The following is a 22,040-nucleotide window of genomic DNA, read 5'->3' as shown; positions in this document are numbered from 1 at the left end:
TGCATCTATATTGATTATTATTCTGTTGCTATCTAAGTGCAGTGTTGATAATAGGAAAGAGAAAAAAAAAAACATTCTTCTGCCTTTGCCTTTTTTCTTGTAAAATTCTGGATAGTTTTACCTCGTCAGGCCTCCAAAAATGATTCAGATTAGATCAACTCGAAGTGCTCACAGTTAGAAACACTGTCTATAATCGTCGATGAGGGGCGGTGAGTTGACTTTGTGTTTCAAAGGCTCACAAACCACGAAGGTTAGAAACCACTGAATTAGTTCATACTATGTATATTTCACAAACATCAATTGTTTGTGAGGAATTAGATCCATTTGATGAGGAATTAGTAGCAACATCGTTAACTCAAAAGTTAAATACACAGGTCTTGATTCATTACTTACCAAATCAAAGCATTATCGCAACTATTTCATGACTCTCTAAATTGAAAGTCCTAATTAAAATAACAATCATGGATGGTGAAAAATTGTACATTTGATAAACTAAATAATATATTATGCAGTATGTAAGCTATTTAACATTGAGTCACCTAAAAGTAATGGATGTGGTAAAAGTAAAGGGGGAGTAAAGATGGCTGGATCGCAGAGGGCCAGGCCTACAAATGCGAAAGTCTGTCATTGAGTGATGAAGTTACACGATCGGTCGGCCGAGTGTTGGAGTTTCCTCATTGGCCGTTGCTCTTTCAAAATGAAAAGGCGAGGAACAGTCCTTTATGCAAATGAGCCTGTCCAGCGCGATGCATCCAGCTCACGAAACTTGGACCAAGCTGTTAAACTAGTCGATCTCAGTCTAAAATGAAACCAGATTCAGCAGTGGCGTAACCTATTTCTCACTTAAAATGTTTTCAGAAGTAGATTTTGGTGGATTGTTTAGACGGAATAACAGAAAGTTTACAAGCAGGCCGCCATGTTGTTTCCTGTTTGAAACGACGAGCAGAAAACCAGGGACCAATCAGGTGCATTCAACGAGAGGGTCCGTCAGCATTTGAACGGCCAGTTGAGTAGAGCAGCGCGTCCCCTAGTGTCCTCACCGGACCTGGTGGACATGTACAGCTGGATTTAACATTATAGACATGACCGCTGACTATTTGTAGAACAATTTAGCCACAAATTCACAGACTGACCAGACACGGTCCTGCCATATACTCGGTTTTGACCGAGTCTTGTTTTTAATATTTCAGGACAAGAATTGGACCCAGTTATCATCATCCTCGGGATCCTGCTGGTTCTCTGCCTGATTGTGATTGTCATCCTTGTTTTCTCAAGAAACTGAAGGTAAGTTCAGTACACTGCAAAGGTGAAGTACATAACTTGTGTTTACAGAATATTTTGCTCATTAAAAAATAAAGGGCATTACAGGAAACTTTGCTGATACCAAAGCCCTATTAGCTATATTTTACACTTGGTAGTGATGTCACAGCTCTGACTATTAAAACTATTATTTTTAGGATGGCGAAGCAGACGCATTGAACTATTCGACCACTGGATTTCTCTACAATGAAAAGCAAGAAGACGAAGGAAAAAAGAGACAACAGTAGCAACGATAAGCACGTCTTCTGTTTGGGTGAAATCCACTGAAAAGGAGTTCAGCTCTTTGTTTTAAGAAAGCCATCTCAACATGTAATGGAAAAGTGTTACAGAAGCATGCTCCAGCCTTAACTTGTATTTGCTAATGTTGCTTTGCTGAAATAATAATAGATATACCTGTTGATGCTTGGAAGACAGAGTGCTTCATGAATCATTATTCAAAGTTTAAATAAAAAAAGGATAATCCCAGAAATCTTACACTGTCATTCTTGAGAAAATACATGTTGATAAAAAAATATCCTTTGTGCACATAAAAGTAAGCAGTGTGTTTGCATAATAGAAACTGAGCAAGTGTGACTTATCCTTCTGTAGCATTACACTTAATGTTGCATTAAATAAGTGTTTAATATCATTAATCTGCTGCTGGACCAACCTGTCTTTATCATTATTAGGACTGTCAATCGATACAAAATATTTAATAGCGATTAATTGCATGATTGTCCATAGTTAATCATGATTAATCGCAAATGAATCTCACATTTTGTATCTGTTCAAAATGTACCTTAAAAGGGAGTATTTAATACTCTTATCAATATGGGAATATACAGTATATATTTATCATTGGTAATCAATTAACAACAACCCTCCTGAGCCGTTTACATACGTAAGTTGGGATATTAAAGGTACTATTTATAACATTGATGACATTCAGCCACTAGATGTCTCATTCTCCCTCCTCCATTCCATTGCATTTACTTCACAACAAAAATACATTTATCCGTTTTTTTCTACACTAACTGACAAACCGGAGATACTATGTGATACCAACGTTGTTTTATTGTTTGCTCACAAGCCTTGTTAGAAGTGGGCACCAAATGTCAGATACACACACCTTAAAGGGAGATTTGTCAAGTATTTAATACTCTTATCAACATGGGATTTGGCAAATATGCTTGCTTTATGCAAATGTATGTATATGTTTATTATTGGAAATCAATTAACAACACAAAACAATGACAAATATTGTCCAGAAACCCTCACAGGTACTGCATTTAGCATAAAAAATATGCTCAAATCATAACATGGCAAACTCGAGCCCAACAGGCAACAATTGAATTGACATTATTGTTGTCATTAATTTCACAATAAAAGCTTACAGGAGTACTGCAGATACAGGTGAAGGACACACATTTAGTTTTACCATGTGATTCTATAGTGATACTAGGGTTATGGACACAGTGTGTTCTGACTGCACTTGTCTGTGGTTAGCAGCTTTTCTTTAGGGGTCATCGGTGAGAGGGGGGGAATGCTACTCAGTCACTGTTCCCACCCAGGTATTTGTGGTAAGAGCAGAGCTTCTCGCTGTCATCTTCCCACAGCTTTGACCTACTTCTTCTATCTGGTAAATCAGAAAGAGACTTTACCGCAAGTCTTCATTCACTCATCGGTTTGTTTGTATTAAACATATCATTTTCAAATTTACCGGTGATGAATCCTGAACTCTCACCCGATAATATTTGAGGCATCATGCCACAAAGACACGCAAATGTTATTATTCTAATAACTCCTTGGGGTACATGTTCATGGATCAATTGTACTAATTAGTGAGCTTTCGGTGTGCAAGTTGGTGTATTTTTTTAAACTTTGGAGAGCCAGGCTAGCAGTTTCCCCCTGAAGCTACTTGCCTCTTTGCTCCAGCTCCATATTCATTGCACAAACATGAGAGTGGTATCTGTCTTCTCATCTAACTTTTGGAAGAGAGCAAATATTCCTTTAAGATCTGTTCCAGTGTATATCACATGGTAAAGCCACATAAATAGAAAAAAAACGCAGCTGAACCTCGCGCCATGTGAGTGCAGATTCTTGTTTTCTGTGACATCAAGAGCGGAGTGTGTTGCTCTACTTCATTACTTTTTTCATAATGGCGCTGTAAGCTCCACATGTGACATTGACTAGGACTGAATGGGAAAGAAAGACAGTGATTTATGCTAGAAATGAGTATATAAGTAAAACTATAACAATCAGGTCAACTGGTTAAACTAAAATTAGCCCCTTGTAGCTCTTTCTTTTTGAACCTCTAACCTCACTTCATTTCCTGTTGAAGCCTATAGTCGGGTCTCTTCTGCGTAAACAGCCTTGGTGGTTGGTCAAAGGCGGAAAAATGGCCCACCACAGCTTTTGTCTCTCAGTGTAGCTTCTGCCTGTGGCTTTGCATGTTGTTTTCAAGACACAAATGCAGATTGCCTTTACGAAAGACAAAGCAGTCATTCTCCAGTCAAACAATCTCCTGAAACAGTATTTTTCAAACAATCCAGACAGAAAGACTGAGTGTGCTTACAACATAAAAAGCTTCCTGCTTCTTTGTTGTCTTTCATCTGTGATTGGGGGAAGTTGTGATGGACAAATATACAGACTGCTTTCTGTTTGCTGGCTCTTATTCACACTGTCTTTCCCTCGCTTAATAAATAAATGTTTTAATTATTATGACAACTTTTGTTTATTTATAAGTTTGGAAAGTGCTTTGGAAACATCGGGTGCATGAATTATCATGAATTAATGCATGAATTATCATGAGTTCATGCATGACTTACAGGAACAGCGTGTATGATCTATCGGTATCTAGTGGTGAGGTTGCAACTTACAACTTACGTGAGTGGTGAAGCAAGAGAGAGATAGAGAGGCGGCAACGGGAGCGAGTAACGTTATCGACACCGGACCAAGCAGGAAAAGTTAACAGCTTTTCCATTTCAATTATCAATACTAGTTAGGAACAGAAAAGTTGTATGTATCACGTAGTATAAGATAACTTACTATTACCAATACAAACATTATGTCACATAAGAAAGCAATAACATTTTCTTGGCAAAAACACAAGATGTATAGAAATTGCATATAATTATTTATCTGTGTTAAAGAAGGACCAGGTCACCACTGTATTTGAAGGGCTACAAACATGATGAAGTCATGAAAAAGTAGTACCATAGTTGTTGCATCAATTAATGTATTGTTCTTACATTATCTTTTGCATGAGATTTTAATTATTGTATATTCCCGATTATGAAGTACTACATTAATAATTCATGCTTTTTCATGGATTATGTAACACATTAATTCATGATAATTCATGCACCCTTTGCATAAAGTAGTATAACAGTAAAAAACGACAAACAATACATGTGCGTCTAAGAGTTGTTGAAAGTGGATCATGGATTTGCTAAATTTAAGAGGAAGTGCATTTACTACATTTCAGCCAATCAGAAGGATTTCCACTTTGCACACTTTGATGATCATGTGACAACCTTTATTTAGGTAGGAAGACATCAGTTGAGCAAGAGAAGGGTGTTTTACCACAATGATCGGAAGACTGGCTGCTTTGTTTCTTCTCAGTACAGTGTGTAAGTGCAACTTTAAACCATATGAATGTTTATATTGTTTGTTAAAAGACAAGTCAAAGTTATTTCTTATGGTAGATTTTTACATTCGTCACTGTTTTTGTCTTGTGTTGATCTGTATTTGTCTCTTTTCTTCAGACCTGATTCAAGCTGAAGAGGTTTCTCACCAGATCTCTATGACTGTAGTTGAAGTTGGTGTAAATGTTACTTTGCACTGTCCAGTTTCTGAGAAGGAAGGACACTTCTTTTACTGGTATAAGCAGCCTCTTGGATTTATGATCCAAACAGTTGTTACAGGAACTTTTACTCAACCAAAACTTGATACACAATTTAACAACTCACGTTTCAAAGTCACAGCGGGGAAGAATCAGTATAATCTTACCATCACAAATGTCAGCAAAGAGGACGAAGCAACATACTTCTGTCACAAGGGAACAGCATATTCACAGAGTTTTGTTAATGGCATCTTCTTGGCTGTGAACGGTAACATATATTTTACTTTCAGCGTTTGTGCCAAGTTTTTATATCGTACAAATAATTAAGATCTAATTCCTTTTGATGTCTTTTTTAACTAAATCATGCAGATCGTAAGCATCAGAAATCTTTCTACGTGAAACAAAGTCCGAAGTCGGTCCAGCCGGGCGACTCAGTGACTCTCCAGTGTTCACTTCACTCCAAGAACAAAGAAGTCCAGTGTCCAGGTAAACAGGATGTGTACTGGTTCAGATCTGGATCAGGACAATCTCATCCCGGCATCATTTACACTCACAGTGATGAACAAGAGGAAAGAAGTTGTGTCTACAGTCTGTCCAAAACTATACAGAACTCCTCTGATAATGGGACTTACTACTGCGCTGTGGTCACATGTGGAGAGATCCTGTTGGGTGAAGGAACCAAAGTGGAAACAAGTACGTTTTAAAGTCTTTAATGTTGAATTATTAAATCTTTAGTACATTTTAACCCATTTGTGCCCGCAACTGAAATTGTTTTATTTCCTTTGGTGGTGATGGAAGTGTTCTCTGGGCTTGCCTATGCCCAAATGTGAAGACATTTTCAAAATAGGTCAAATCATTTGGCTGAAAAGTGAGTTTTTGTTATCATACTATATCTAGTATTCGGGCACATGATGGGACTACTGTTTTTGCAACAGACTCCATTATATTTTAGGAATAAACAGTCGTTACATGCGCACAAAGACTAGATTTAGTATTATAACTAAATGGCTGTATCTCAGAAACTACAAAGAGCACAATCAAGTATTTGGTATCTATGAACTCATAACAAGTTGAATATTAAAGATATTGCATAGTGTTTCAAAAATCATTTTTGATCATTGATAGAAAGTGATTTCTCATGTGATCTAAACATTTCAAAGTTATGTCTGTTCCAAATTTCAAGACTTTTGATGAATCAAACAAATGGTGTGGCATTTTTCCTTATCATACTAAAGATAGTCTTTGGGTACAAATGGGTTGTACGTAAAAGCTGGTCAGATTGGATTATATATATATATATATATAAATGTATATAAATGTATAATATCAGTAATTTATGGTTACTACTCTGCATATATTTATTTGTCGATAAATATCTTTCTAAAAATCGATGTGCATAAGTCCCTTTCAAGTTGCATTTTTACGCAAGACAGAATCTCAGCTCTTTGACATGTTAAATGTTAGTCAAAGAAGACATGTTTTCGTGCCTTTCTTGTATGTGTCTGTTTATTCTCAAAAGAGGTTTTGATAAACATGGTGCAAGGAAAGAAAATTATTAAAACTCCTTGCTACAACAAATGGAAGAAGGATAGTTTTGACTTAGAGAAAACATCATACTTGAAAACATGACAGCATCTTGAAAAGCAAATAATGACTATTTTGCATGACAATTTTTTTTTTGAGTTACTCTTAATATTGCTCCAGGTAGTCATTGAAATAAACAAACAAACATAAGTGATGTGATAAGTGTCTATTTTGACATTTCTCTCATTCCAGGACCTAAACTGGACCCAGTACTCATTGTGCTTGGAGCCCTGTTGGCCGGCTGTGTGACGGTGATTGTTGTCCTTATTTTCTGCGTAAGTCGAAGGAGAGTTTGTGAACACTGCAAAGGTAGGTTCCTCAACTATACATGGATTTATTTAGGCATTGATTTATGCTCATGTTCTAACATTTAGAACGCCTAAAAAAATGCAGTTGGATTTGTTTATAAGAGCTATTGAATAATTTAGTTCTCCTCTATCTTGTCTTTTTTTCCCCTGCCAATCTAGTATAGGTAGTAATTTATCAGTTTTAGCCCCAAGGATATAAACTGTGAACCTCTGATTATGTGGTTGCCACTTTAAATCCTGGGTCATTTTAAACATCCATTCATATGTCTTCTTTGGGACAACACACGTGCGTCTTTACATAATGTCAAAAGTGGACATGGAAAACTAAATCTTGCTCAAAATAAATGTTCTGTATGCCGACATACCGTTTGTGAAAGATACCTTTGCAACACTGCATCTGCCCCTTTTCACCTTTTAAATAAACGGAGTCATTGTTAGATCTCACCATATGTTTTGTAAATGTAAATCCAAATTTTGCAAACTTATAACTACAATTGTATGGTAAATGTGGGATGAATAGAATACAATATTTTCTGAGATAAATTCCAACCGCGAAGTCCCATAAAAGGGAAAAAACTCGAGGGGTACATTTACATATGAATACCTTAAAATTCAACTGACATTTGTCACGACATTCTGTTTTGATTTGACAAATTTTGTGATAGAAAGTAACAAATGTATGTGTTGTCCCAATGAAATCACACAGAGCTGTTACACTGATTACGTTACATCAAACTATACATTATTAGGTTTCATATGATGCCAGTATCTCATCTCTATCTTTAAAACTGAGCCCGCTACAACCTCCAAAGGATTAATTGCGTTAAAGCGTTGAAGAAATTAGTGCAGTTAAAACAAATTTGCGTTAATGTGTTATTATCTCATTACCTTTGACGGCCTTAATAAATATGAAAAAGAATAAAACCCTCTAGGATGCAACATTATAGTCTTCAAGAGGCTGTAGCTCAGTTTTAAAGCTAGAGTTAAGATACTGGTATCATATTCATCTAGAAAACGTAAAGTAAAGAACTGAAATGTGAGGTCTTGAGGTTGATTAAAGTCACATTGATATGACAGCCGTTCACAGTGTGTACACACTTTCTAAAGGCTTTGCTTTCATCAGCAGGAGCAAGGAGTGCCGCCCGTAATCCTGGACATGACAAGTCAACAGTGGATCAACAAGCTGACCTGGTAAATATGTTTAAAATCTTGATACTTAGCATCAAATTCAGAGGCAAAAAGCATCCTAGTTTTAAACTATGCTACGTTATTCTGACTCTGGACTCCTCAGGCTTCTCTGTCTCGCACTGTTTCCTGCGTCGATTTATTCATAACTGAATCTTTTGCCAATGTGTTACAGGTTGTCAATAAAACCTACAGAGTAGAATGAAACTACGTATCTAGTATTTCTTAAAACATAAGCGTTAACTTCCACCAGTGCAACGTTGTTTGGCTGGAATGTAAACAAGCGTACTGTTGGTACTCATGTTCACTACTGTATATTCTAGACTTGGTTGTGATTATCTGTGCTTCATTTTATAGTCCTTAATCTATAAAAATTATTAATAGACAATTATTTATTTGCAGGGTGGTGACGAAGAAGCATTGAACTATGCAGCACTGAATTTCTCCGCAAGAAAAGTGACAAGAGTGACGAAAAAGAGAGAGTCACCAGAGTGTGTGTACTCTCCTGTGAGAGCAGACTACCACACACAGCAGCAGCCCAGGTAGAGCAGCGCCTGCATGCTAACCAAACACCAAGTCTTCTCATAGAGCTTCGGCTTAGCTCAGCTTTGAATGTTTTTAACAAATGCCATGCTGTTAATTCATTTTCTTAATAATTTGGTATTAAATAAGCGCTTCCTATAGGTCAAGTTCATCTTGTGACAAATGACAGAATGCAAAACGTGACTGGTTGTACAGGCAAAAGTGGGTAACTGAGAAAAGCTTAAGTTGAAAATAATAAATTATTTGCACATCAGTACATGAGGACAGAATATGTGAGTTTGCCATATCCATTGAACAATGATGTTACATCCAAGCTGTACTACTAATTGCTGAGTTTGCTACTAATAAAGTGACTTACATGCTATTTGTTTTATTACTGCAATTTGAATAGATGTCGGTATACTTGGCCATGTGTGTTGTACTGTGGCTTGTGTGTGTATGTTTATGATCAGGGCCTTGCAACAACATTTTTTTTTCAAATGGACATCCCACAATTTGCATAAAAGAGGACATGAAGTGGCTGCAAATCACTCAGAATGCTGCACGCTGCAGTTTTTGTGGCAAAACAGAGATAAATGGTTAGTTTTTCTTCACAAGTCAGCCCGTCACTGGTCAAAGGTGAGGCTGGGTTTTATGTCTCTTCACATCACCAACACACAGATGGAGAACAGAACCTGCCAAAATCTAAAATATATGAATAAATAAATAAATGACTCAATAATAAATAAGTCATTAAATGTAGCAAAAATATTAAAAATAAATGTAACAATTAATTAATTGATAAAATGTGACATAAATTGATATTTCTGTTTTAATTTGCTTCTCCATTTATTTATCTTTGTATTAATTCCCTTATTTAGTCCTGTTTAATTTGACCTCTTATTTATTTTTACATTTAATTTTATTTATTTTGAATTTTTGCAATTATTTTTTTATTTAATTATTTATTTTTGTATTAATTTTTATTAATTTTATATTTATTTTTATGTGTGTTTATTACGAGTTTCCCTTTGCATTTCACCACTTATTTATTTCTGTATTCATACATTACAATATAATATTATGTTATAAATTATACATTATGCATTTATACTTTAATGTACTACACTGCCTCATTATGCAAATGAGGGGGCTGTCACTCAATGTGTGTCATCATGGGGTCAGAGTGCATGACTGTATGTTAGATGGCTAAACGGTGTCTAAATTATTTTAGAAGCATGAAAACAGAAATCAATCAAAATCTATTTACTTTTTTCACTAAAATGTCAGCAATGCATATTTGAAAAAAAAACAACACAAAACCATGTCCTTTTAGTGCCCCCTATAGGCTATTCTGCTCTTCACACCAACTGTGCTGAATTAGTGTGAACTAGATTAGATTGGATTCCACTACTGTCTGACTATTATTGTATTTACCAGTATAAATTGTTGGTTAACACTTTGAATGATCATAGCATTTTATTAACCAGCTCCACAACTCTGCCTTTAATTGGTAATAATGAAAACAATTGGAACTTTCCAGTTGGGACTTCACATTACACATTAAATTTAACCCCCATCATATTAAGAACTCTGATTTTAGAAATGTTCATGTTAAAGGATGTTTTGAGGTGAAAAGACTAAAAATAACCCAGTTGACAAAGATAGAAAGTGTGTGTGACAGTAAAAGTTTCGGTGTCACAGCAGCACAGATGGATGAAAGGTCTTCACTCATAGCTGTACTGTGCTTATCACCTTTTCACAAAGTTAGAAGACAACATACATAAATGGAACAAAATTGTTTTAATTCAATCAACTAGTTTTACATGTAAGCGTAACAACAAAACATTAAATCAAGATATACATCATGTGCACACCACTACCTAATAGCCACATATAACAACAGCCTTTAGCTTTAAAAAGAATAACATCAACTATCACACACTGATCTCAAACAGTCCACCTAACATGCTAATCCAACCCGAAAGCCTTGACAGCAGCGTAGATCCTCTCTCTCTCCGCTGCTTTTGCATCCTTCTTTCCACCTCTGCCAGTTTCCATCACGGTAAAGACGACAGTAGAATAAATCCATCCGTCTTCATTTCTCTGAGAAAATGTATCGCAAATTATGTGAGATGACAATACCGATCAAGATGCATCGTAAGTATTTTGATAAGTTGATCTTACCTTTAAATTCCTTTTTGCAACATTTTCTTGCAGGGAAACAGCTATAATATGATATAGATAAAGAATAAAATAGATCAGGATGAACTAGTTTGTTAGAACACTGATGACATTACTATCAGCTAAATAATGTGCGATATAGTGAGTTAACTTCTATTACCTTTAGTATTGCAATAGTCACACTTGTTTTTCTTGATGGCGTAAATGAGGACGGCTATAACAATCAGACATATAGCCCAGACCGCACACTGCAGGGACAGAAATGTACTGTCCGTCAGTAAAACACCATGTGACCGTGAGCTGGTTCCTGAAACATGAAAAAACACACAATAATATTTAGTAAAAATAAATGAAAATTATATTCAACCAACGAGGATTTTACTTGTCATAAATATTTGCTTACAATCAATCCGTATGGATTTTATTTGACCTCTAATTAAGACTAATCGACACTCAAATATGCAATTTCCTTATTAAACTCTTAAACCACATTGACTTCCCGGTGGGTTGGTCATTAATAACTTATGATGTACAGCAAAACATTGTTCAAACCCACAGAACATCATTTCCTTTCCTTCCTATCATAAAGATAGTAAGATACCAAATATGATAGAATGAATTTGTTAGAAATGTGTGTAAAATGATGCCCAAGACATGTAGAATATTTCCATTTAATGGAATGGTGAAGCCATGAAAACACAGAGTCTTGGGATGAAACAAGCTAATACAGAATATACAGTATATCATGCTGTTAAACAGTGTAGAATAAGAGGATTTTTCCAACCTTAAAAGCACTTGAGGTGGCAATAAAATGGAAAAAACATGTTAAAACTGAATAATGATTCTTACCTTCAATGTCCAGTTTTGTTCCATGTCCAAATATTATCTCCCCACATGTGGCGACGGCACAGTAGTAAGTCCCGGCATCAGAGTGGCTGACGTTCTTGGAGAAGCGATAAACACAACTCCTCTGAGTATCAGATCTCTTCTCACATTCATCATGTCTATTTCCATCAGTGTAGATGATGTTTGGATGAGATTTATCCGATCCGACTCCAAACCAGTGCACACTGTAATCTCCAGAACAGGACTTCTTTTCAGAGTCGGAGAGGACCGAACACTGGAGAGTGACGGAGTCGCCTGGATGAACTGGATCAGATGCTGTCGGCCGCTGAACAACAGTAAAGTCCGTCGACCTCTGAGTGTTTCCTAAAAAATACAAAAGAGTACAAATTGTGAAAAGTTGTCTGTGTCATGCAACTTAATAAGCAGAGTCGGATATTTGCAATTATACACATTACTGACATGCATTACCTTTTAAAGACAAATACGTGCCAGTCCACTCATCGTCACTCCAGGTAGTGAATGCACAGTGATACACTGCCTCATCTTCTGGGGTTGTCTTCAAAATGGTCATAGTGCTCGTGGTTTTTGAAAGGTTTGCAAAGCATTTTGAAGGAGGAAACTCTGGTTCAAACGAAGGATTTGCAGTGCCTTTCATCAGTGTACTCATTAATTCAAGAGTATCACCAATACTCTGCTTGTACCACTTGACTCGTGTATTGCTATAATCCGAATCAGGGAAAAAACATTTGAAGATTGCAGGTTCACCCAGTTGAACTGTGGTCACTGAGATCAGCGCATCTGAATTAAAAGACAATGGAGAGTACATGATCGGTAATACATAGTAATCATTATCTATATGTATAATGTAGTATTACAAAATGAAGAACAAACTATGCATTTATATACACATTTATTTCTGAAACTACAGCTAAAAATATAAATGTTTAATTACATACTAACTGTTAAAAGAAAGGCGGCCATAATTCACTTACTACAAATATTTAAAAAAAATCATTCAGAAAATAAACTTTTTTTCCCTCACAGAATACTGAAATGATAAATAGTTTGGACGGAGTTAGATTGCACTTACATCCTTGATGGAGAAGAAGCAGTGTACTGCATAAAAGGATCATCCTGATGGTCTCTTGTTAGGATATTCGTTGCTTTTTCACAGAGTAAAGGTGATGATATAAGATGTTGGTGACGGGTCAGACCGTCACAGTAGGGAGGTTTCAAAAGTACATTTCCTGTGTCAATGTTCTTATGCAACCTTAAGACCCTTGAGGTTTTGTGGTCTGTTCGAATACAAGAGAGGAATGGCAAACTGCAGCATAATCATTTTTGTTTTGCTACTGCCCCCACTAAAGTTGGTTTCGATAATGTGTTATAAAGGACAGACTTAGTATTCAGTTCTCTTTGGCTGGATGAAGAAAGACAATTTTATATTGCTGCCTTTTGTTCAATTCCATCCCAGGTCCACAGAGCCTTCATTACAAGTGAACTAGAAGTTGAAGTGACAAATAAAGCATTCATCCTGCATCATCAGTGTTACACAAATCCACAAGTAAACAAGACTGCGGCCATGCTAGCAGCTCTGCAAGGCTGTACTTGGGCTAAATGTCTAACATAGGCTACACACAATGCTACGTATCCTCATACAACGGTTTGCATGATATCTTACAGAAAGCTATTCCTCATTTTTTGTGCATTCTCCTACGAATGTCCAGTAACGTGTCAAGTTCTGCTCGTTACATGCATGCAGTCTTTTCAAGATAAACTTCGGTCTTCACAGGAAAACAACTTGGTCAGGTTTAGGCAACAAAAACAAATTGGTTACGTTTAGGAAAAGATCGTGGTTTGGGTTAAAAAACTGCTACAGAAGTGGAGTTAAGAAATGTTGACTTCTGGTTTGACAAACGGGGGTTTCCTGAGCGAAAGTCCGGTGTTCTTTTCACCCACCCATCGACTTCCTGGTTAATGATTAAGCGGATTACATATGAATTGCTGCTCTCAAATACAACGTGTGGTTGCCTCTTAACCCACTTTCAGTCAGGAAATGCTGCATGTATGATGTAGGACTCGAGCAAAAGAAAGACACCTTTATTTTAAGTCATTTTCATTTTCTGAGAATTGGGGTGGGAGGATGCTCACACTGGAGCTGATAACTGTGACAATCATTACCAGATCATCTTAAATCACCATGTGCAACACCACTGTCCAACAATCCAGTGGTTGGCCATCTCAACACATAAACTGCAGACTAAAGACTTCTCTTAGAAGTGGACCGACACTTTCCTTTCCAAATTGTGTTTGTGCAGCAGTTGTTTTGTCTGTGCCAGAGTTGAAATGCCAGAGTTCTCAGGAAATTAACTGCACAACAAGGGACACAACATCAGTCATTTGTTTAAATGCTTTAAACAACTTTCTCTGTTACAGTAACCATTTTCTGACAAGCGACCTCTTATGGTCGTGCAAATCCTGACTTCCTGCTCTTAGAGGCAGAAGCAGCATGTTGTAGTTGTAGCAGATGTGATAGTGACCTATCGGGGTAGAGGGTTGGCCATATAAAGAGACTTTGACACAGGAGAGAAAAGTTTGCATCCTGTTTCCTCCCAACAGTAAATGTTAGGGCTGTGTATTGGCAATAATCTGGCAATACCATACGTATCATGATACAGAGGCGATATATCATGATTTTTTAAATTTAATTTTAGGAAAACTGTCATAGTATATACCAGAAATACACCATTTTTGAATAGGTAAAATAACACATTTATACTGCATGCAAAAAACTGAATTCTGTTCTACCTATATTATATATAAATATATATTAATATATATATTACATATTAATATATATTATATATTAATATGTATAATATACATTATACATATATTAATATCTATATATATATTATATATCTAGATATATTATATCTAGATAAAATATATCTAGATATATATATATCTATATCTAGATATAGTATATATCTATATATATCGAGCTGTGTTTCAATAAGCAATACTGTACATCCACATTGCAAAATTTAGTAATTGAAAATGCCAGTATGCAGACCAAATAGTATAATATAATATAATATAATATAGAATATAATGTGTGGCCCTGATGGGCATAGTTCAAAATGCAACAAGCCTAAAAGCTTTAATAATCAAGTTAAAATTATCCAAGGAATCATAGTTAAGAAAAACTGATTTGTGGAGATTTAATAAATATTCAAGTACATTTTAAGGAGATTCATGCTATTGACGCCATAACTTAATTTCAAGAGTTTTAAGAAACTTTAAAAAAATATTAGACTATTCCGGTTGACTTTAAAAAAAACCTTTATTTTTTGTTTTTAACCATAAGATTAGGATTTAAGAAAATATGATACATGCTTTCAGACTAGTAACAGTCTGTTATCAAAATCAGTTTCATTTCGTGAGTAGTCCATGAGTTGATATAACGGTCAGCCTTTGTAAACTACAGTAGTATATTTCCCTTGCTTAACAGTGCAAAAGAAATAAATGAAATAAATTTAAAAGAAGTCACCCTAGCACTCACTTTTGTGTACAAATTCCATGCTATACATTCATTCTATAAACTATAGATTACTACATTATTGTACTCTACTGTAATGTTAGTTTATCAGCACTTAGTGGTCTGTTATGTGTTGGTTTCACATTGCTTTAACTACATGCAATCTATTACTCAAACATTTTACTTTACATACCTTGGTTCTTTCATCCTATTTGTTAGTTATTTGTCCAAATGTTATCATATTGCCTTTTGTGACAGAAAGCTTGAACATAAATCTTCCCCATAGAGCTTAACATTTTTACTACACACAAAAGAGACAGGTTGAGTAGCAAACACACATTACACTGACTTTGGGTAAAGATAAACAAATTACAGAAGTAAAAATTTGCCATTTAATGTAACATATTATGCTGCGAAACATCTGCCACATAGTATATCAGTCAGCATTAAACAAACATCAATTAGGACCTTCGGTGTATACAGTATGTTGCTGTTCCTATCCCAAAACTCTGACACCACTGTAGATGCACTCTCCCTCGACTGAATTTGCTCCTCTCCTTGCACTCCTGCCATTCTTCCCTCTGGTGAAGTTTGGTACAGCATAAACCAACGAGTCTTCATCTATCTGTATAATATATGGCACAACATTATTAGATGGAAGCAGTCAACTAACAACTAAACATCTTATCTTCAAAATTACTCACCCGCTCAATTTGTTGATCACCAGTGGTTGTTGCAGCAAGTGTTTGCAGGGCTATAAAATGATAAACCATGAATAAAAATCAGCATGTACAGCAAGAATGCAAAGGATTTCATTTTGAAAATTAAGGATAGACTGACTAAAGAAACACAGCACTAATGTTTATCAAGTAAAATTTACTAAATCAATGCGTGATAGAGTGAAGTAAGTTTTATTACCATCACAGCCATGAAAGCTCTGTTTTTTCTTGATGGTGTATATCAGTGAGGCTATAACAATCAAACTTAGAGCCAAAGCTACACACAACAGACACAGAGTTGTATTTGCCCTCTGACAATCACCAAGCGACATGTTGGAGGCTGAAATATTAAGAACAAACGGTAAAAGTTAACAAGGCTTAAAAGCACATCATTTATCTTTAAATATGCCTCTTGGTAAGATTATAAATATTTACTAGAAGTTGATTTTTAAGGACTTAACTTGACTTCTAATATATTAAATATGCAAAATGGCAATTACCTTCAAGGTCCAGTTTTGTTCCATTTCCAAAAAATATCTCCCCACACGTGGCCACAGCACAGTAATAAGTCCCGGCATCGGAGGAGCTGATGTTCTTAGAGTAGCTGTAGACACATTTCTGTTGAGAGCGAGCCTCGGTACTGTTCTCACATTCACCACCATTTCCATGAGCGTAAATTAAACTGGGATGAGATTCATGTGATCCGGCTCTGAACCAGAACACACTGTGTTCTCCTGGACATTTGTTCTCAGAGTCAGAGAGGACTGAACACTGCAGAGTCACTGAGTCTCCTGGACGGACCGGATCAGACGGAAAGTCTTGAGTGACGGCAGTGATATCAGGTTCTGGTCCTGGGGAATGAGGAAAACAATATTCCTGTATAGTTAAACCCAATGAGGCCACCAACCTTCCTTACAAAATATATTTTTGTTCGCAAAAGACAAACTTCTGCAACTTTTTATGAATCACATGAATATATTTTATAGTATCGAATGCAAGAGAGAACCGCACATTGTACAAAACTGCAGGAAATCAAATATCTGAACAAGGTGAATATTGCTTCATTTACCTTTGACTCTCAGGAAGGTTTTATTCAGAAATGTTGACTGTAGTTCAACCACTTGTTGACAGTAGTAAAATGCAGAATCACTCCGCTCTGTTTTGGTAATATGTAGAACAAATGTTCCAGGCTCTTTTTTTGCGGTTATGCGTGGAGCCTTATTAACATTGCCTTCATCAAAAGTATAAGTGGCTGCTAAGATTTCAGGGAAGTTTCCAGCAACAAGTCGGATCCAAAATAAGTATCCTGACGATCCAGACTGGCGGCTACATGTTAGAATCACATCTTCACCAACACAAACAGTCTGCGTCACAAAGCTTTGGTTGTCTGTGCATTCTGAAAAATAAATTGTGTATGATACATTAACAACAAAGTTACCATAAAAAGGTGACAATACGTGAAACATAACAGAAGTGAAACTGAATTATGTACACATACTTACTCCCAAATGTGAAGATGAAAGCTACGCAAAATATGATCAGCATTTTCTGGTTAATCCACTCAAGACAGCAGTTAATTCAGATCGTACTGCAGGATGATAAGTCTTAATGTGACTCTATCAAATGGGAGGGAACAGTTTCAAAACAATCTGATTGGTCTGTCGTCATGTTGGTTTTCAGTTTAACACAAAAGTGGAAATGATCAACTTGTACTTTCCAACCTGCACGCATGATGCCACCAGCAGTTTGGTTTTGACACTGAGCGTCATGAGAACATGATTCATAATTTCTATAATTAAAACATACAGACGTCAGTGGTGTGGAAAGAACAGCAGCACTGTTTTCATCCTCTGGCTAGAATATAACTTTAACCTAAATAGCAATTCATTTCAAACAGTTCATTGCATTTCCAAAACATTCAAAGACCAACTTCTGCTTTTCTGTGGTATCTTGAATATGCTGCAAACCTTTAAAGAAGTAGATACATTTCACCACATAAAAATAATAATTATTATTTTCCTGTGTGGTGTCATTTTCAGTTTTAATCCAAGCACAGTGTCAAAGTATGAGGACAAAAATTAGCCACTGAAATGTGACAATATTCATTAGATTTCAAACACTTCTGATGCACCTTTTACACAATACAACAAGTGTTTTGTGAATTTATTAGTTTCAGTTCAACAGAAACTGAACTGAAACTCTGCTGGTGTGCACGGTGCACCTGTGAAAGCCCTGCAGTGAAAGAGGCCAGACACACAGCTATCCAATATTAAAGATCAAAGAAATTGCCCTACAGATATCGAGCGTCATCTTTTCTTGTAAAATGTCCGGTGTAATCAGTAACATCGATGTTGTCACAAGTTTATTAACTGGTGGAAAAAATAGCTCACTGTGGCATCCCTTGTCCTCTTTCAGAGTAGTAGATGGGGAAGACATTCAGAAACACAGAGAATAGAGCTTTTAATTCATCACGAGTCAGGTTACGTCATAGTCATCTTATTGGTTGTGCACTGAAGGTCAGGCAAGGTCAAAGTTCAAACTTAGAGTGCAGCGACAGGGTGAAAATGTGTAGATCTGACTGTGATTGAAACATTGTTTATTTAAAATTTGTGGTTTGGATTTAGTGCGTGGATGTTGCTCTCCTCACAAAATCTGCCTGTCATCTGTCTAAAATAAATATGAATGACATTTATAATTAAATAAAATGGCCATTTTGAAAGGCAAACTTACTTTTTGATTAAAGCAACATCTTGTACTTTATTTATTAATTTTGTCTTTCTATAGTTGCAGATGTAGCCTTGCATTTGTATGTGCTACCTTGTATCTCCCATGTTTACTTTGGTAGTTACTTTCTGGTGGATATCTGTTTTGTTAACACAATATTGAACCCAAATAGTCCCCTCTCTCTCTCTGTACTCTGCTGCCATCTTCTGGTACAAGTTCATTCAAACTAATCAAAATGTTTGTTGACTGCTTGTTCCTGATTTTGTGGACTGTAAACATTCATGTAATCTCAATATCATTAGTCATATATGATCAAACAATGGGGTTTTAGTTGAGGATGTATTTTATTGTCTCACATCACATCTGTGCCGGTGAATTGTTTAATGGAGTATACATAACAGGCAATCTGAGTCAATTTGTAAAATCAGGAAGTGAATAGCAGGTCATATTTAATACGCAGCCTACCTCGGATGATTAAATATTTTGATATTATTAGTGATGTAAGACACTGAAGAGTTTTTTTTGGAACAATTGTTTTTGCTTTCAGTGTCAGCAAGTTGCTGTTTCAGTTTGTGACCCAATCAGACGTATTTTAGTGTTAGTTTAGTGTGAGTTTGGATGAAACACTACAAGTAAGTATCTTTCCATACCCATTAACTCTGGCAGTTCATTTCTGGACTTTGATGTCTTTATAATGAACACATCACTTCATAGTGATACCAAAAGGGCTTTTCTACAGTCCCGTCTCTACCTGTTGGTCATTATTCATAACATGCAGTCGGTTTGCAGTCTAATAATACTCATCAGTTATTTATTTGCTCTATAGTTACAGCATTGACACCAAACAACATAAATATACACATCAGAAACATTAAAGTGCTGCATAAACTTCCGTCAGTTACTAGAATTTGATTTCCCCCGTGGGTCCTGATGATGCAGGATGACAAAACTGTCCAAACAACGAGTTTCCTGTCAGTCTGTGTAAATTCATGTTTACTCCGTTTGTAAAAAGTCAGTGTGAACAGGATCCTTACTACAACTACAATACAATTTTTTTTTTTTATGAAAGCACTTAGGCAATGATTTATACCATAAAACATGCACATGCTGAATACAAGCAAAGAAAAACCTAAAATAAACAGGTAAACTTGTCTTGTAGCTCTTCTTTTTTGCATCTCTAACCTCTCTAACATAAGCCTTAGCCCTACAGTATATAGCCAACCACAGCCTTTGTCTGTCTGCTTAGCGGTTGCATTTGGCTTTGGTGATTGTTTCCCAGGCAATTGTGCTGCACAGTGCTGTGACAAGAAAGACAGAACTTTGTTGAATGATGCAAACATTTCCTAAGTATCGCATATCTCAATATTTAACATTTTTTTTAAACAATTAATACATTTACAGTATAAAGGTCATCTATGAGCTTCCATTAGCTATGTTTCCATCTACAAAAAAATGCTACAGACAATATTCTAATAGAGTAAAAATGGTTTGTGAATGTATTTATCTTCAAATTGAACATAAGGGAGATGTAACAGATCTGACAGTTGTGGTGGACAGGTGTCTAAATAAATAAATAGCATCCAAATGGATAATGCTGGACCTTTAAGAGTTACAGATGCTGATAGGTATTAAGGAGAGGTTCTACTTCAGTGCAGCATCACTGATGAGCATGCAGCAGTGTCTGTAACCACCTTTCCCACACCCACAAGTTGCAAACTTATCACTGACCTTTTTTGCACTTTTAACCTCCAACATCCTGTTTAAAAACAAGTCGGCTCTGCTCTCAGTAATTTGTCTTGGGGTGTGGTCAAGGGGTGAGAAATGGCCAGCCACAGCTTTTGTTCATTAGTGTAGCTGCTGCATTTGTGGCTTTGCTTGGGACTTGCTTGGCTGTTGTGCACATCATTTTCACACGGTGCTGTGAGACTAGAAAGATCAAAAGCTATTTTTATTTTTGAAACAATGAATGATACTGACAATATTCTAAACTTTGATATTTATTTTGCATTTTCAGCTCTTAACATTTAACATAAAAAGTTGTCAGGGGCAGTTAAACATGTATATATTCTCCATCAACACATGCATCACGTTTCATGTAAATGATCCATTTTTCCCAGTTCTTGTCAAAGATATTGCCTTTAATTTTTAGTTGGTACGTCTTTCATAAGATAGTCCCTCTGTCCATTGTTTGAACCTTAGGTCATAGACCTCTGGTTTAAATTTCGGATCATATGCAACCCAGTTCAGTTTATTTATTTCCTTTTCGAGTTTATATTTTTTAATTATTTTATCCCAGATTTGTAGTGTAAATGTTGTAATTGGATCCGATACTGACTATATTCTGATGCACAAAATGAAGGGCATTACAACTTTATGAATTAAAGATAGATTTGCTATATCATGCTATAACCATTATTAATAATATATATTTATAATGATATCCATAACTACTCTGTTGACTATTGAGACAATTATAAAACAGACACAAATGTAAGCTGTCAAACTGTTTATTTAGCAAGCAAGTGAACACATGAGTTGTTCAATCAGTTGTCACAGTGAGCAATGTCTCTGTCATAGTGCACAGGAAGGCCTCCTACACATTTGATTATAATTTTCTTCTTGAGCTTTTGTTCACCACGGTAATGACATTTGAGAAGCCTGGTTTGCTGTTTTTCCAGTTTACAGACAACAATGGTAAAGCGTTCGCGGCTTTTGGTCATGTCCCTATATGGCTTTCCTTTTTTCACACAGATGGAGTTCACTGTTGTGATGTTGGATAGGATGAAGGTATTGATCTTCTTGCACTCGTTTTTGATCTTGTCGATCTTTCTTGCTTGCATCACACTATCGCACATATCAACACTCATCTTTTCAATGATATGTTGGTTTATGAACTTCTCGTTTTGACGTTTGATTTTTGCATTCTGAGAGAGCACAGTGGCAGAGAGCAGCACCAGCAGCAAACAGACAAACTGGATCTTCATGATTCTCTGAAGAAGAAAAGGCAAGAAAAACAGAACATTCAGTCAGTGGTTGCGTAAGACTTTCTTGTTGTCCGTCATTTTGACGGACAGGGTTGTAAAAATTCCGTCATAATCTATCATTACCCGTCATTATAATTTTAATTTCTAATGACAAAAAAAGATAGGCCTATTTATATGCCGAGTCTGTGATTCTAATCCAAATATATACTTTGTGTCAAATTCAACAGTTTGCTATCTGTGCTAGAATATTGGACTGAAGACTGACTCACAGCAGTACACACCGCAATGGCGCACCCTGTG

The 22,040-nt window shown here is 36.1% G+C and overlaps 3 protein-coding genes across 5 annotated transcripts; 1 reads left to right on the top strand and 2 right to left on the bottom strand.

Moving 5' to 3' along the window:
• Positions 1–4,846: 4,846 nt before the first annotated feature.
• Positions 4,847–9,119, top strand: LOC141774859 (immunoglobulin kappa light chain-like). Its single transcript, XM_074647671.1, has 6 exons — positions 4,847–4,931; positions 5,067–5,411; positions 5,513–5,836; positions 6,920–7,036; positions 8,159–8,226; positions 8,623–9,119. Exons 1-6 carry the CDS (start codon positions 4,889–4,891, stop codon positions 8,764–8,766), a joined length of 1,041 nt encoding a protein of 346 aa, XP_074503772.1. The 5' UTR covers positions 4,847–4,888; the 3' UTR covers positions 8,767–9,119.
• A 1,411-nt stretch (positions 9,120–10,530) lies between these two features.
• Positions 10,531–13,078, bottom strand: LOC141775659 (uncharacterized). Of its 2 annotated transcripts, XM_074649249.1 has the most exons (6): positions 12,863–13,077; positions 12,241–12,570; positions 11,776–12,135; positions 11,087–11,233; positions 10,930–10,970; positions 10,531–10,848 (listed from the first exon to the last, which is right to left on the bottom strand). In XM_074649249.1, exons 1-6 carry the CDS (start codon positions 12,903–12,905, stop codon positions 10,714–10,716), a joined length of 1,056 nt encoding a protein of 351 aa, XP_074505350.1. In that variant the 5' UTR covers positions 12,906–13,077; the 3' UTR covers positions 10,531–10,713. The 2 variants fall into 2 exon arrangements, with proteins under 2 accessions (XP_074505350.1, XP_074505351.1); XM_074649250.1 differs by lacking the exon at positions 10,930–10,970 and having other exon boundaries at positions 12,863–13,078.
• Positions 13,079–15,794: 2,716 nt separating this feature from the next.
• Positions 15,795–18,172, bottom strand: LOC141774858 (signal-regulatory protein beta-2-like). Of its 2 annotated transcripts, XM_074647670.1 has the most exons (6): positions 17,535–18,172; positions 17,102–17,428; positions 16,533–16,883; positions 16,232–16,372; positions 16,018–16,067; positions 15,795–15,938 (listed from the first exon to the last, which is right to left on the bottom strand). In XM_074647670.1, the coding sequence occupies exons 1-6, from the start codon at positions 17,575–17,577 to the stop codon at positions 15,810–15,812; spliced, it is 1,041 nt and encodes a 346-aa protein (XP_074503771.1). In that variant the 5' UTR covers positions 17,578–18,172; the 3' UTR covers positions 15,795–15,809. The 2 variants fall into 2 exon arrangements, with proteins under 2 accessions (XP_074503771.1, XP_074503770.1); XM_074647669.1 differs by having other exon boundaries at positions 17,102–18,172.
• Between the last annotated feature and the right edge of the window lie 3,868 nt (positions 18,173–22,040).

This window comes from Sebastes fasciatus, chromosome 10, assembly GCF_043250625.1.
Source record: "Sebastes fasciatus isolate fSebFas1 chromosome 10, fSebFas1.pri, whole genome shotgun sequence".
Taxonomy (NCBI): Eukaryota; Metazoa; Chordata; class Actinopteri; order Perciformes; family Sebastidae; genus Sebastes; species Sebastes fasciatus.
The sequence above is the reverse complement of the archived record's forward strand: the minus strand, read 5'-3'. Positions and strand labels throughout refer to the sequence as shown.

Coding starts and splice junctions, on each gene's coding strand:
- LOC141775659 (XM_074649249.1), bottom strand. CDS start 12,905: ATGATCCTTTTATGCAGTACACTGCTTCTTCTCCATCAAGGAT. Junction 12,571..12,862: donor GCTTCTTCTCCATCAAGGAT/GTAAGTGCAATC, acceptor CTTTTAATTCAG/ATGCGCTGATCTCAGTGACC. Junction 11,234..11,775: donor AACAAAACTGGACATTGAAG/GTAAGAATCATT, acceptor TTCATGTTTCAG/GAACCAGCTCACGGTCACAT.
- LOC141774858 (XM_074647669.1), bottom strand. CDS start 17,498: ATGTTTCACGTATTGTCACCTTTTTATGGTAACTTTGTTGTTAATGTA. Junction 16,373..16,532: donor AACAAAACTGGACCTTGAAG/GTAATTGCCATT, acceptor TTAATATTTCAG/CCTCCAACATGTCGCTTGGT. Junction 16,068..16,231: donor GAGCTTTCATGGCTGTGATG/GTAATAAAACTT, acceptor ATCATTTTATAG/CCCTGCAAACACTTGCTGCA.
- LOC141774859 (XM_074647671.1), top strand. CDS start 4,889: ATGATCGGAAGACTGGCTGCTTTGTTTCTTCTCAGTACAGTGT. Junction 7,037..8,158: donor AGTTTGTGAACACTGCAAAG/GTAGGTTCCTCA, acceptor TGCTTTCATCAG/CAGGAGCAAGGAGTGCCGCC. Junction 8,227..8,622: donor TGGATCAACAAGCTGACCTG/GTAAATATGTTT, acceptor ATTTATTTGCAG/GGTGGTGACGAAGAAGCATT.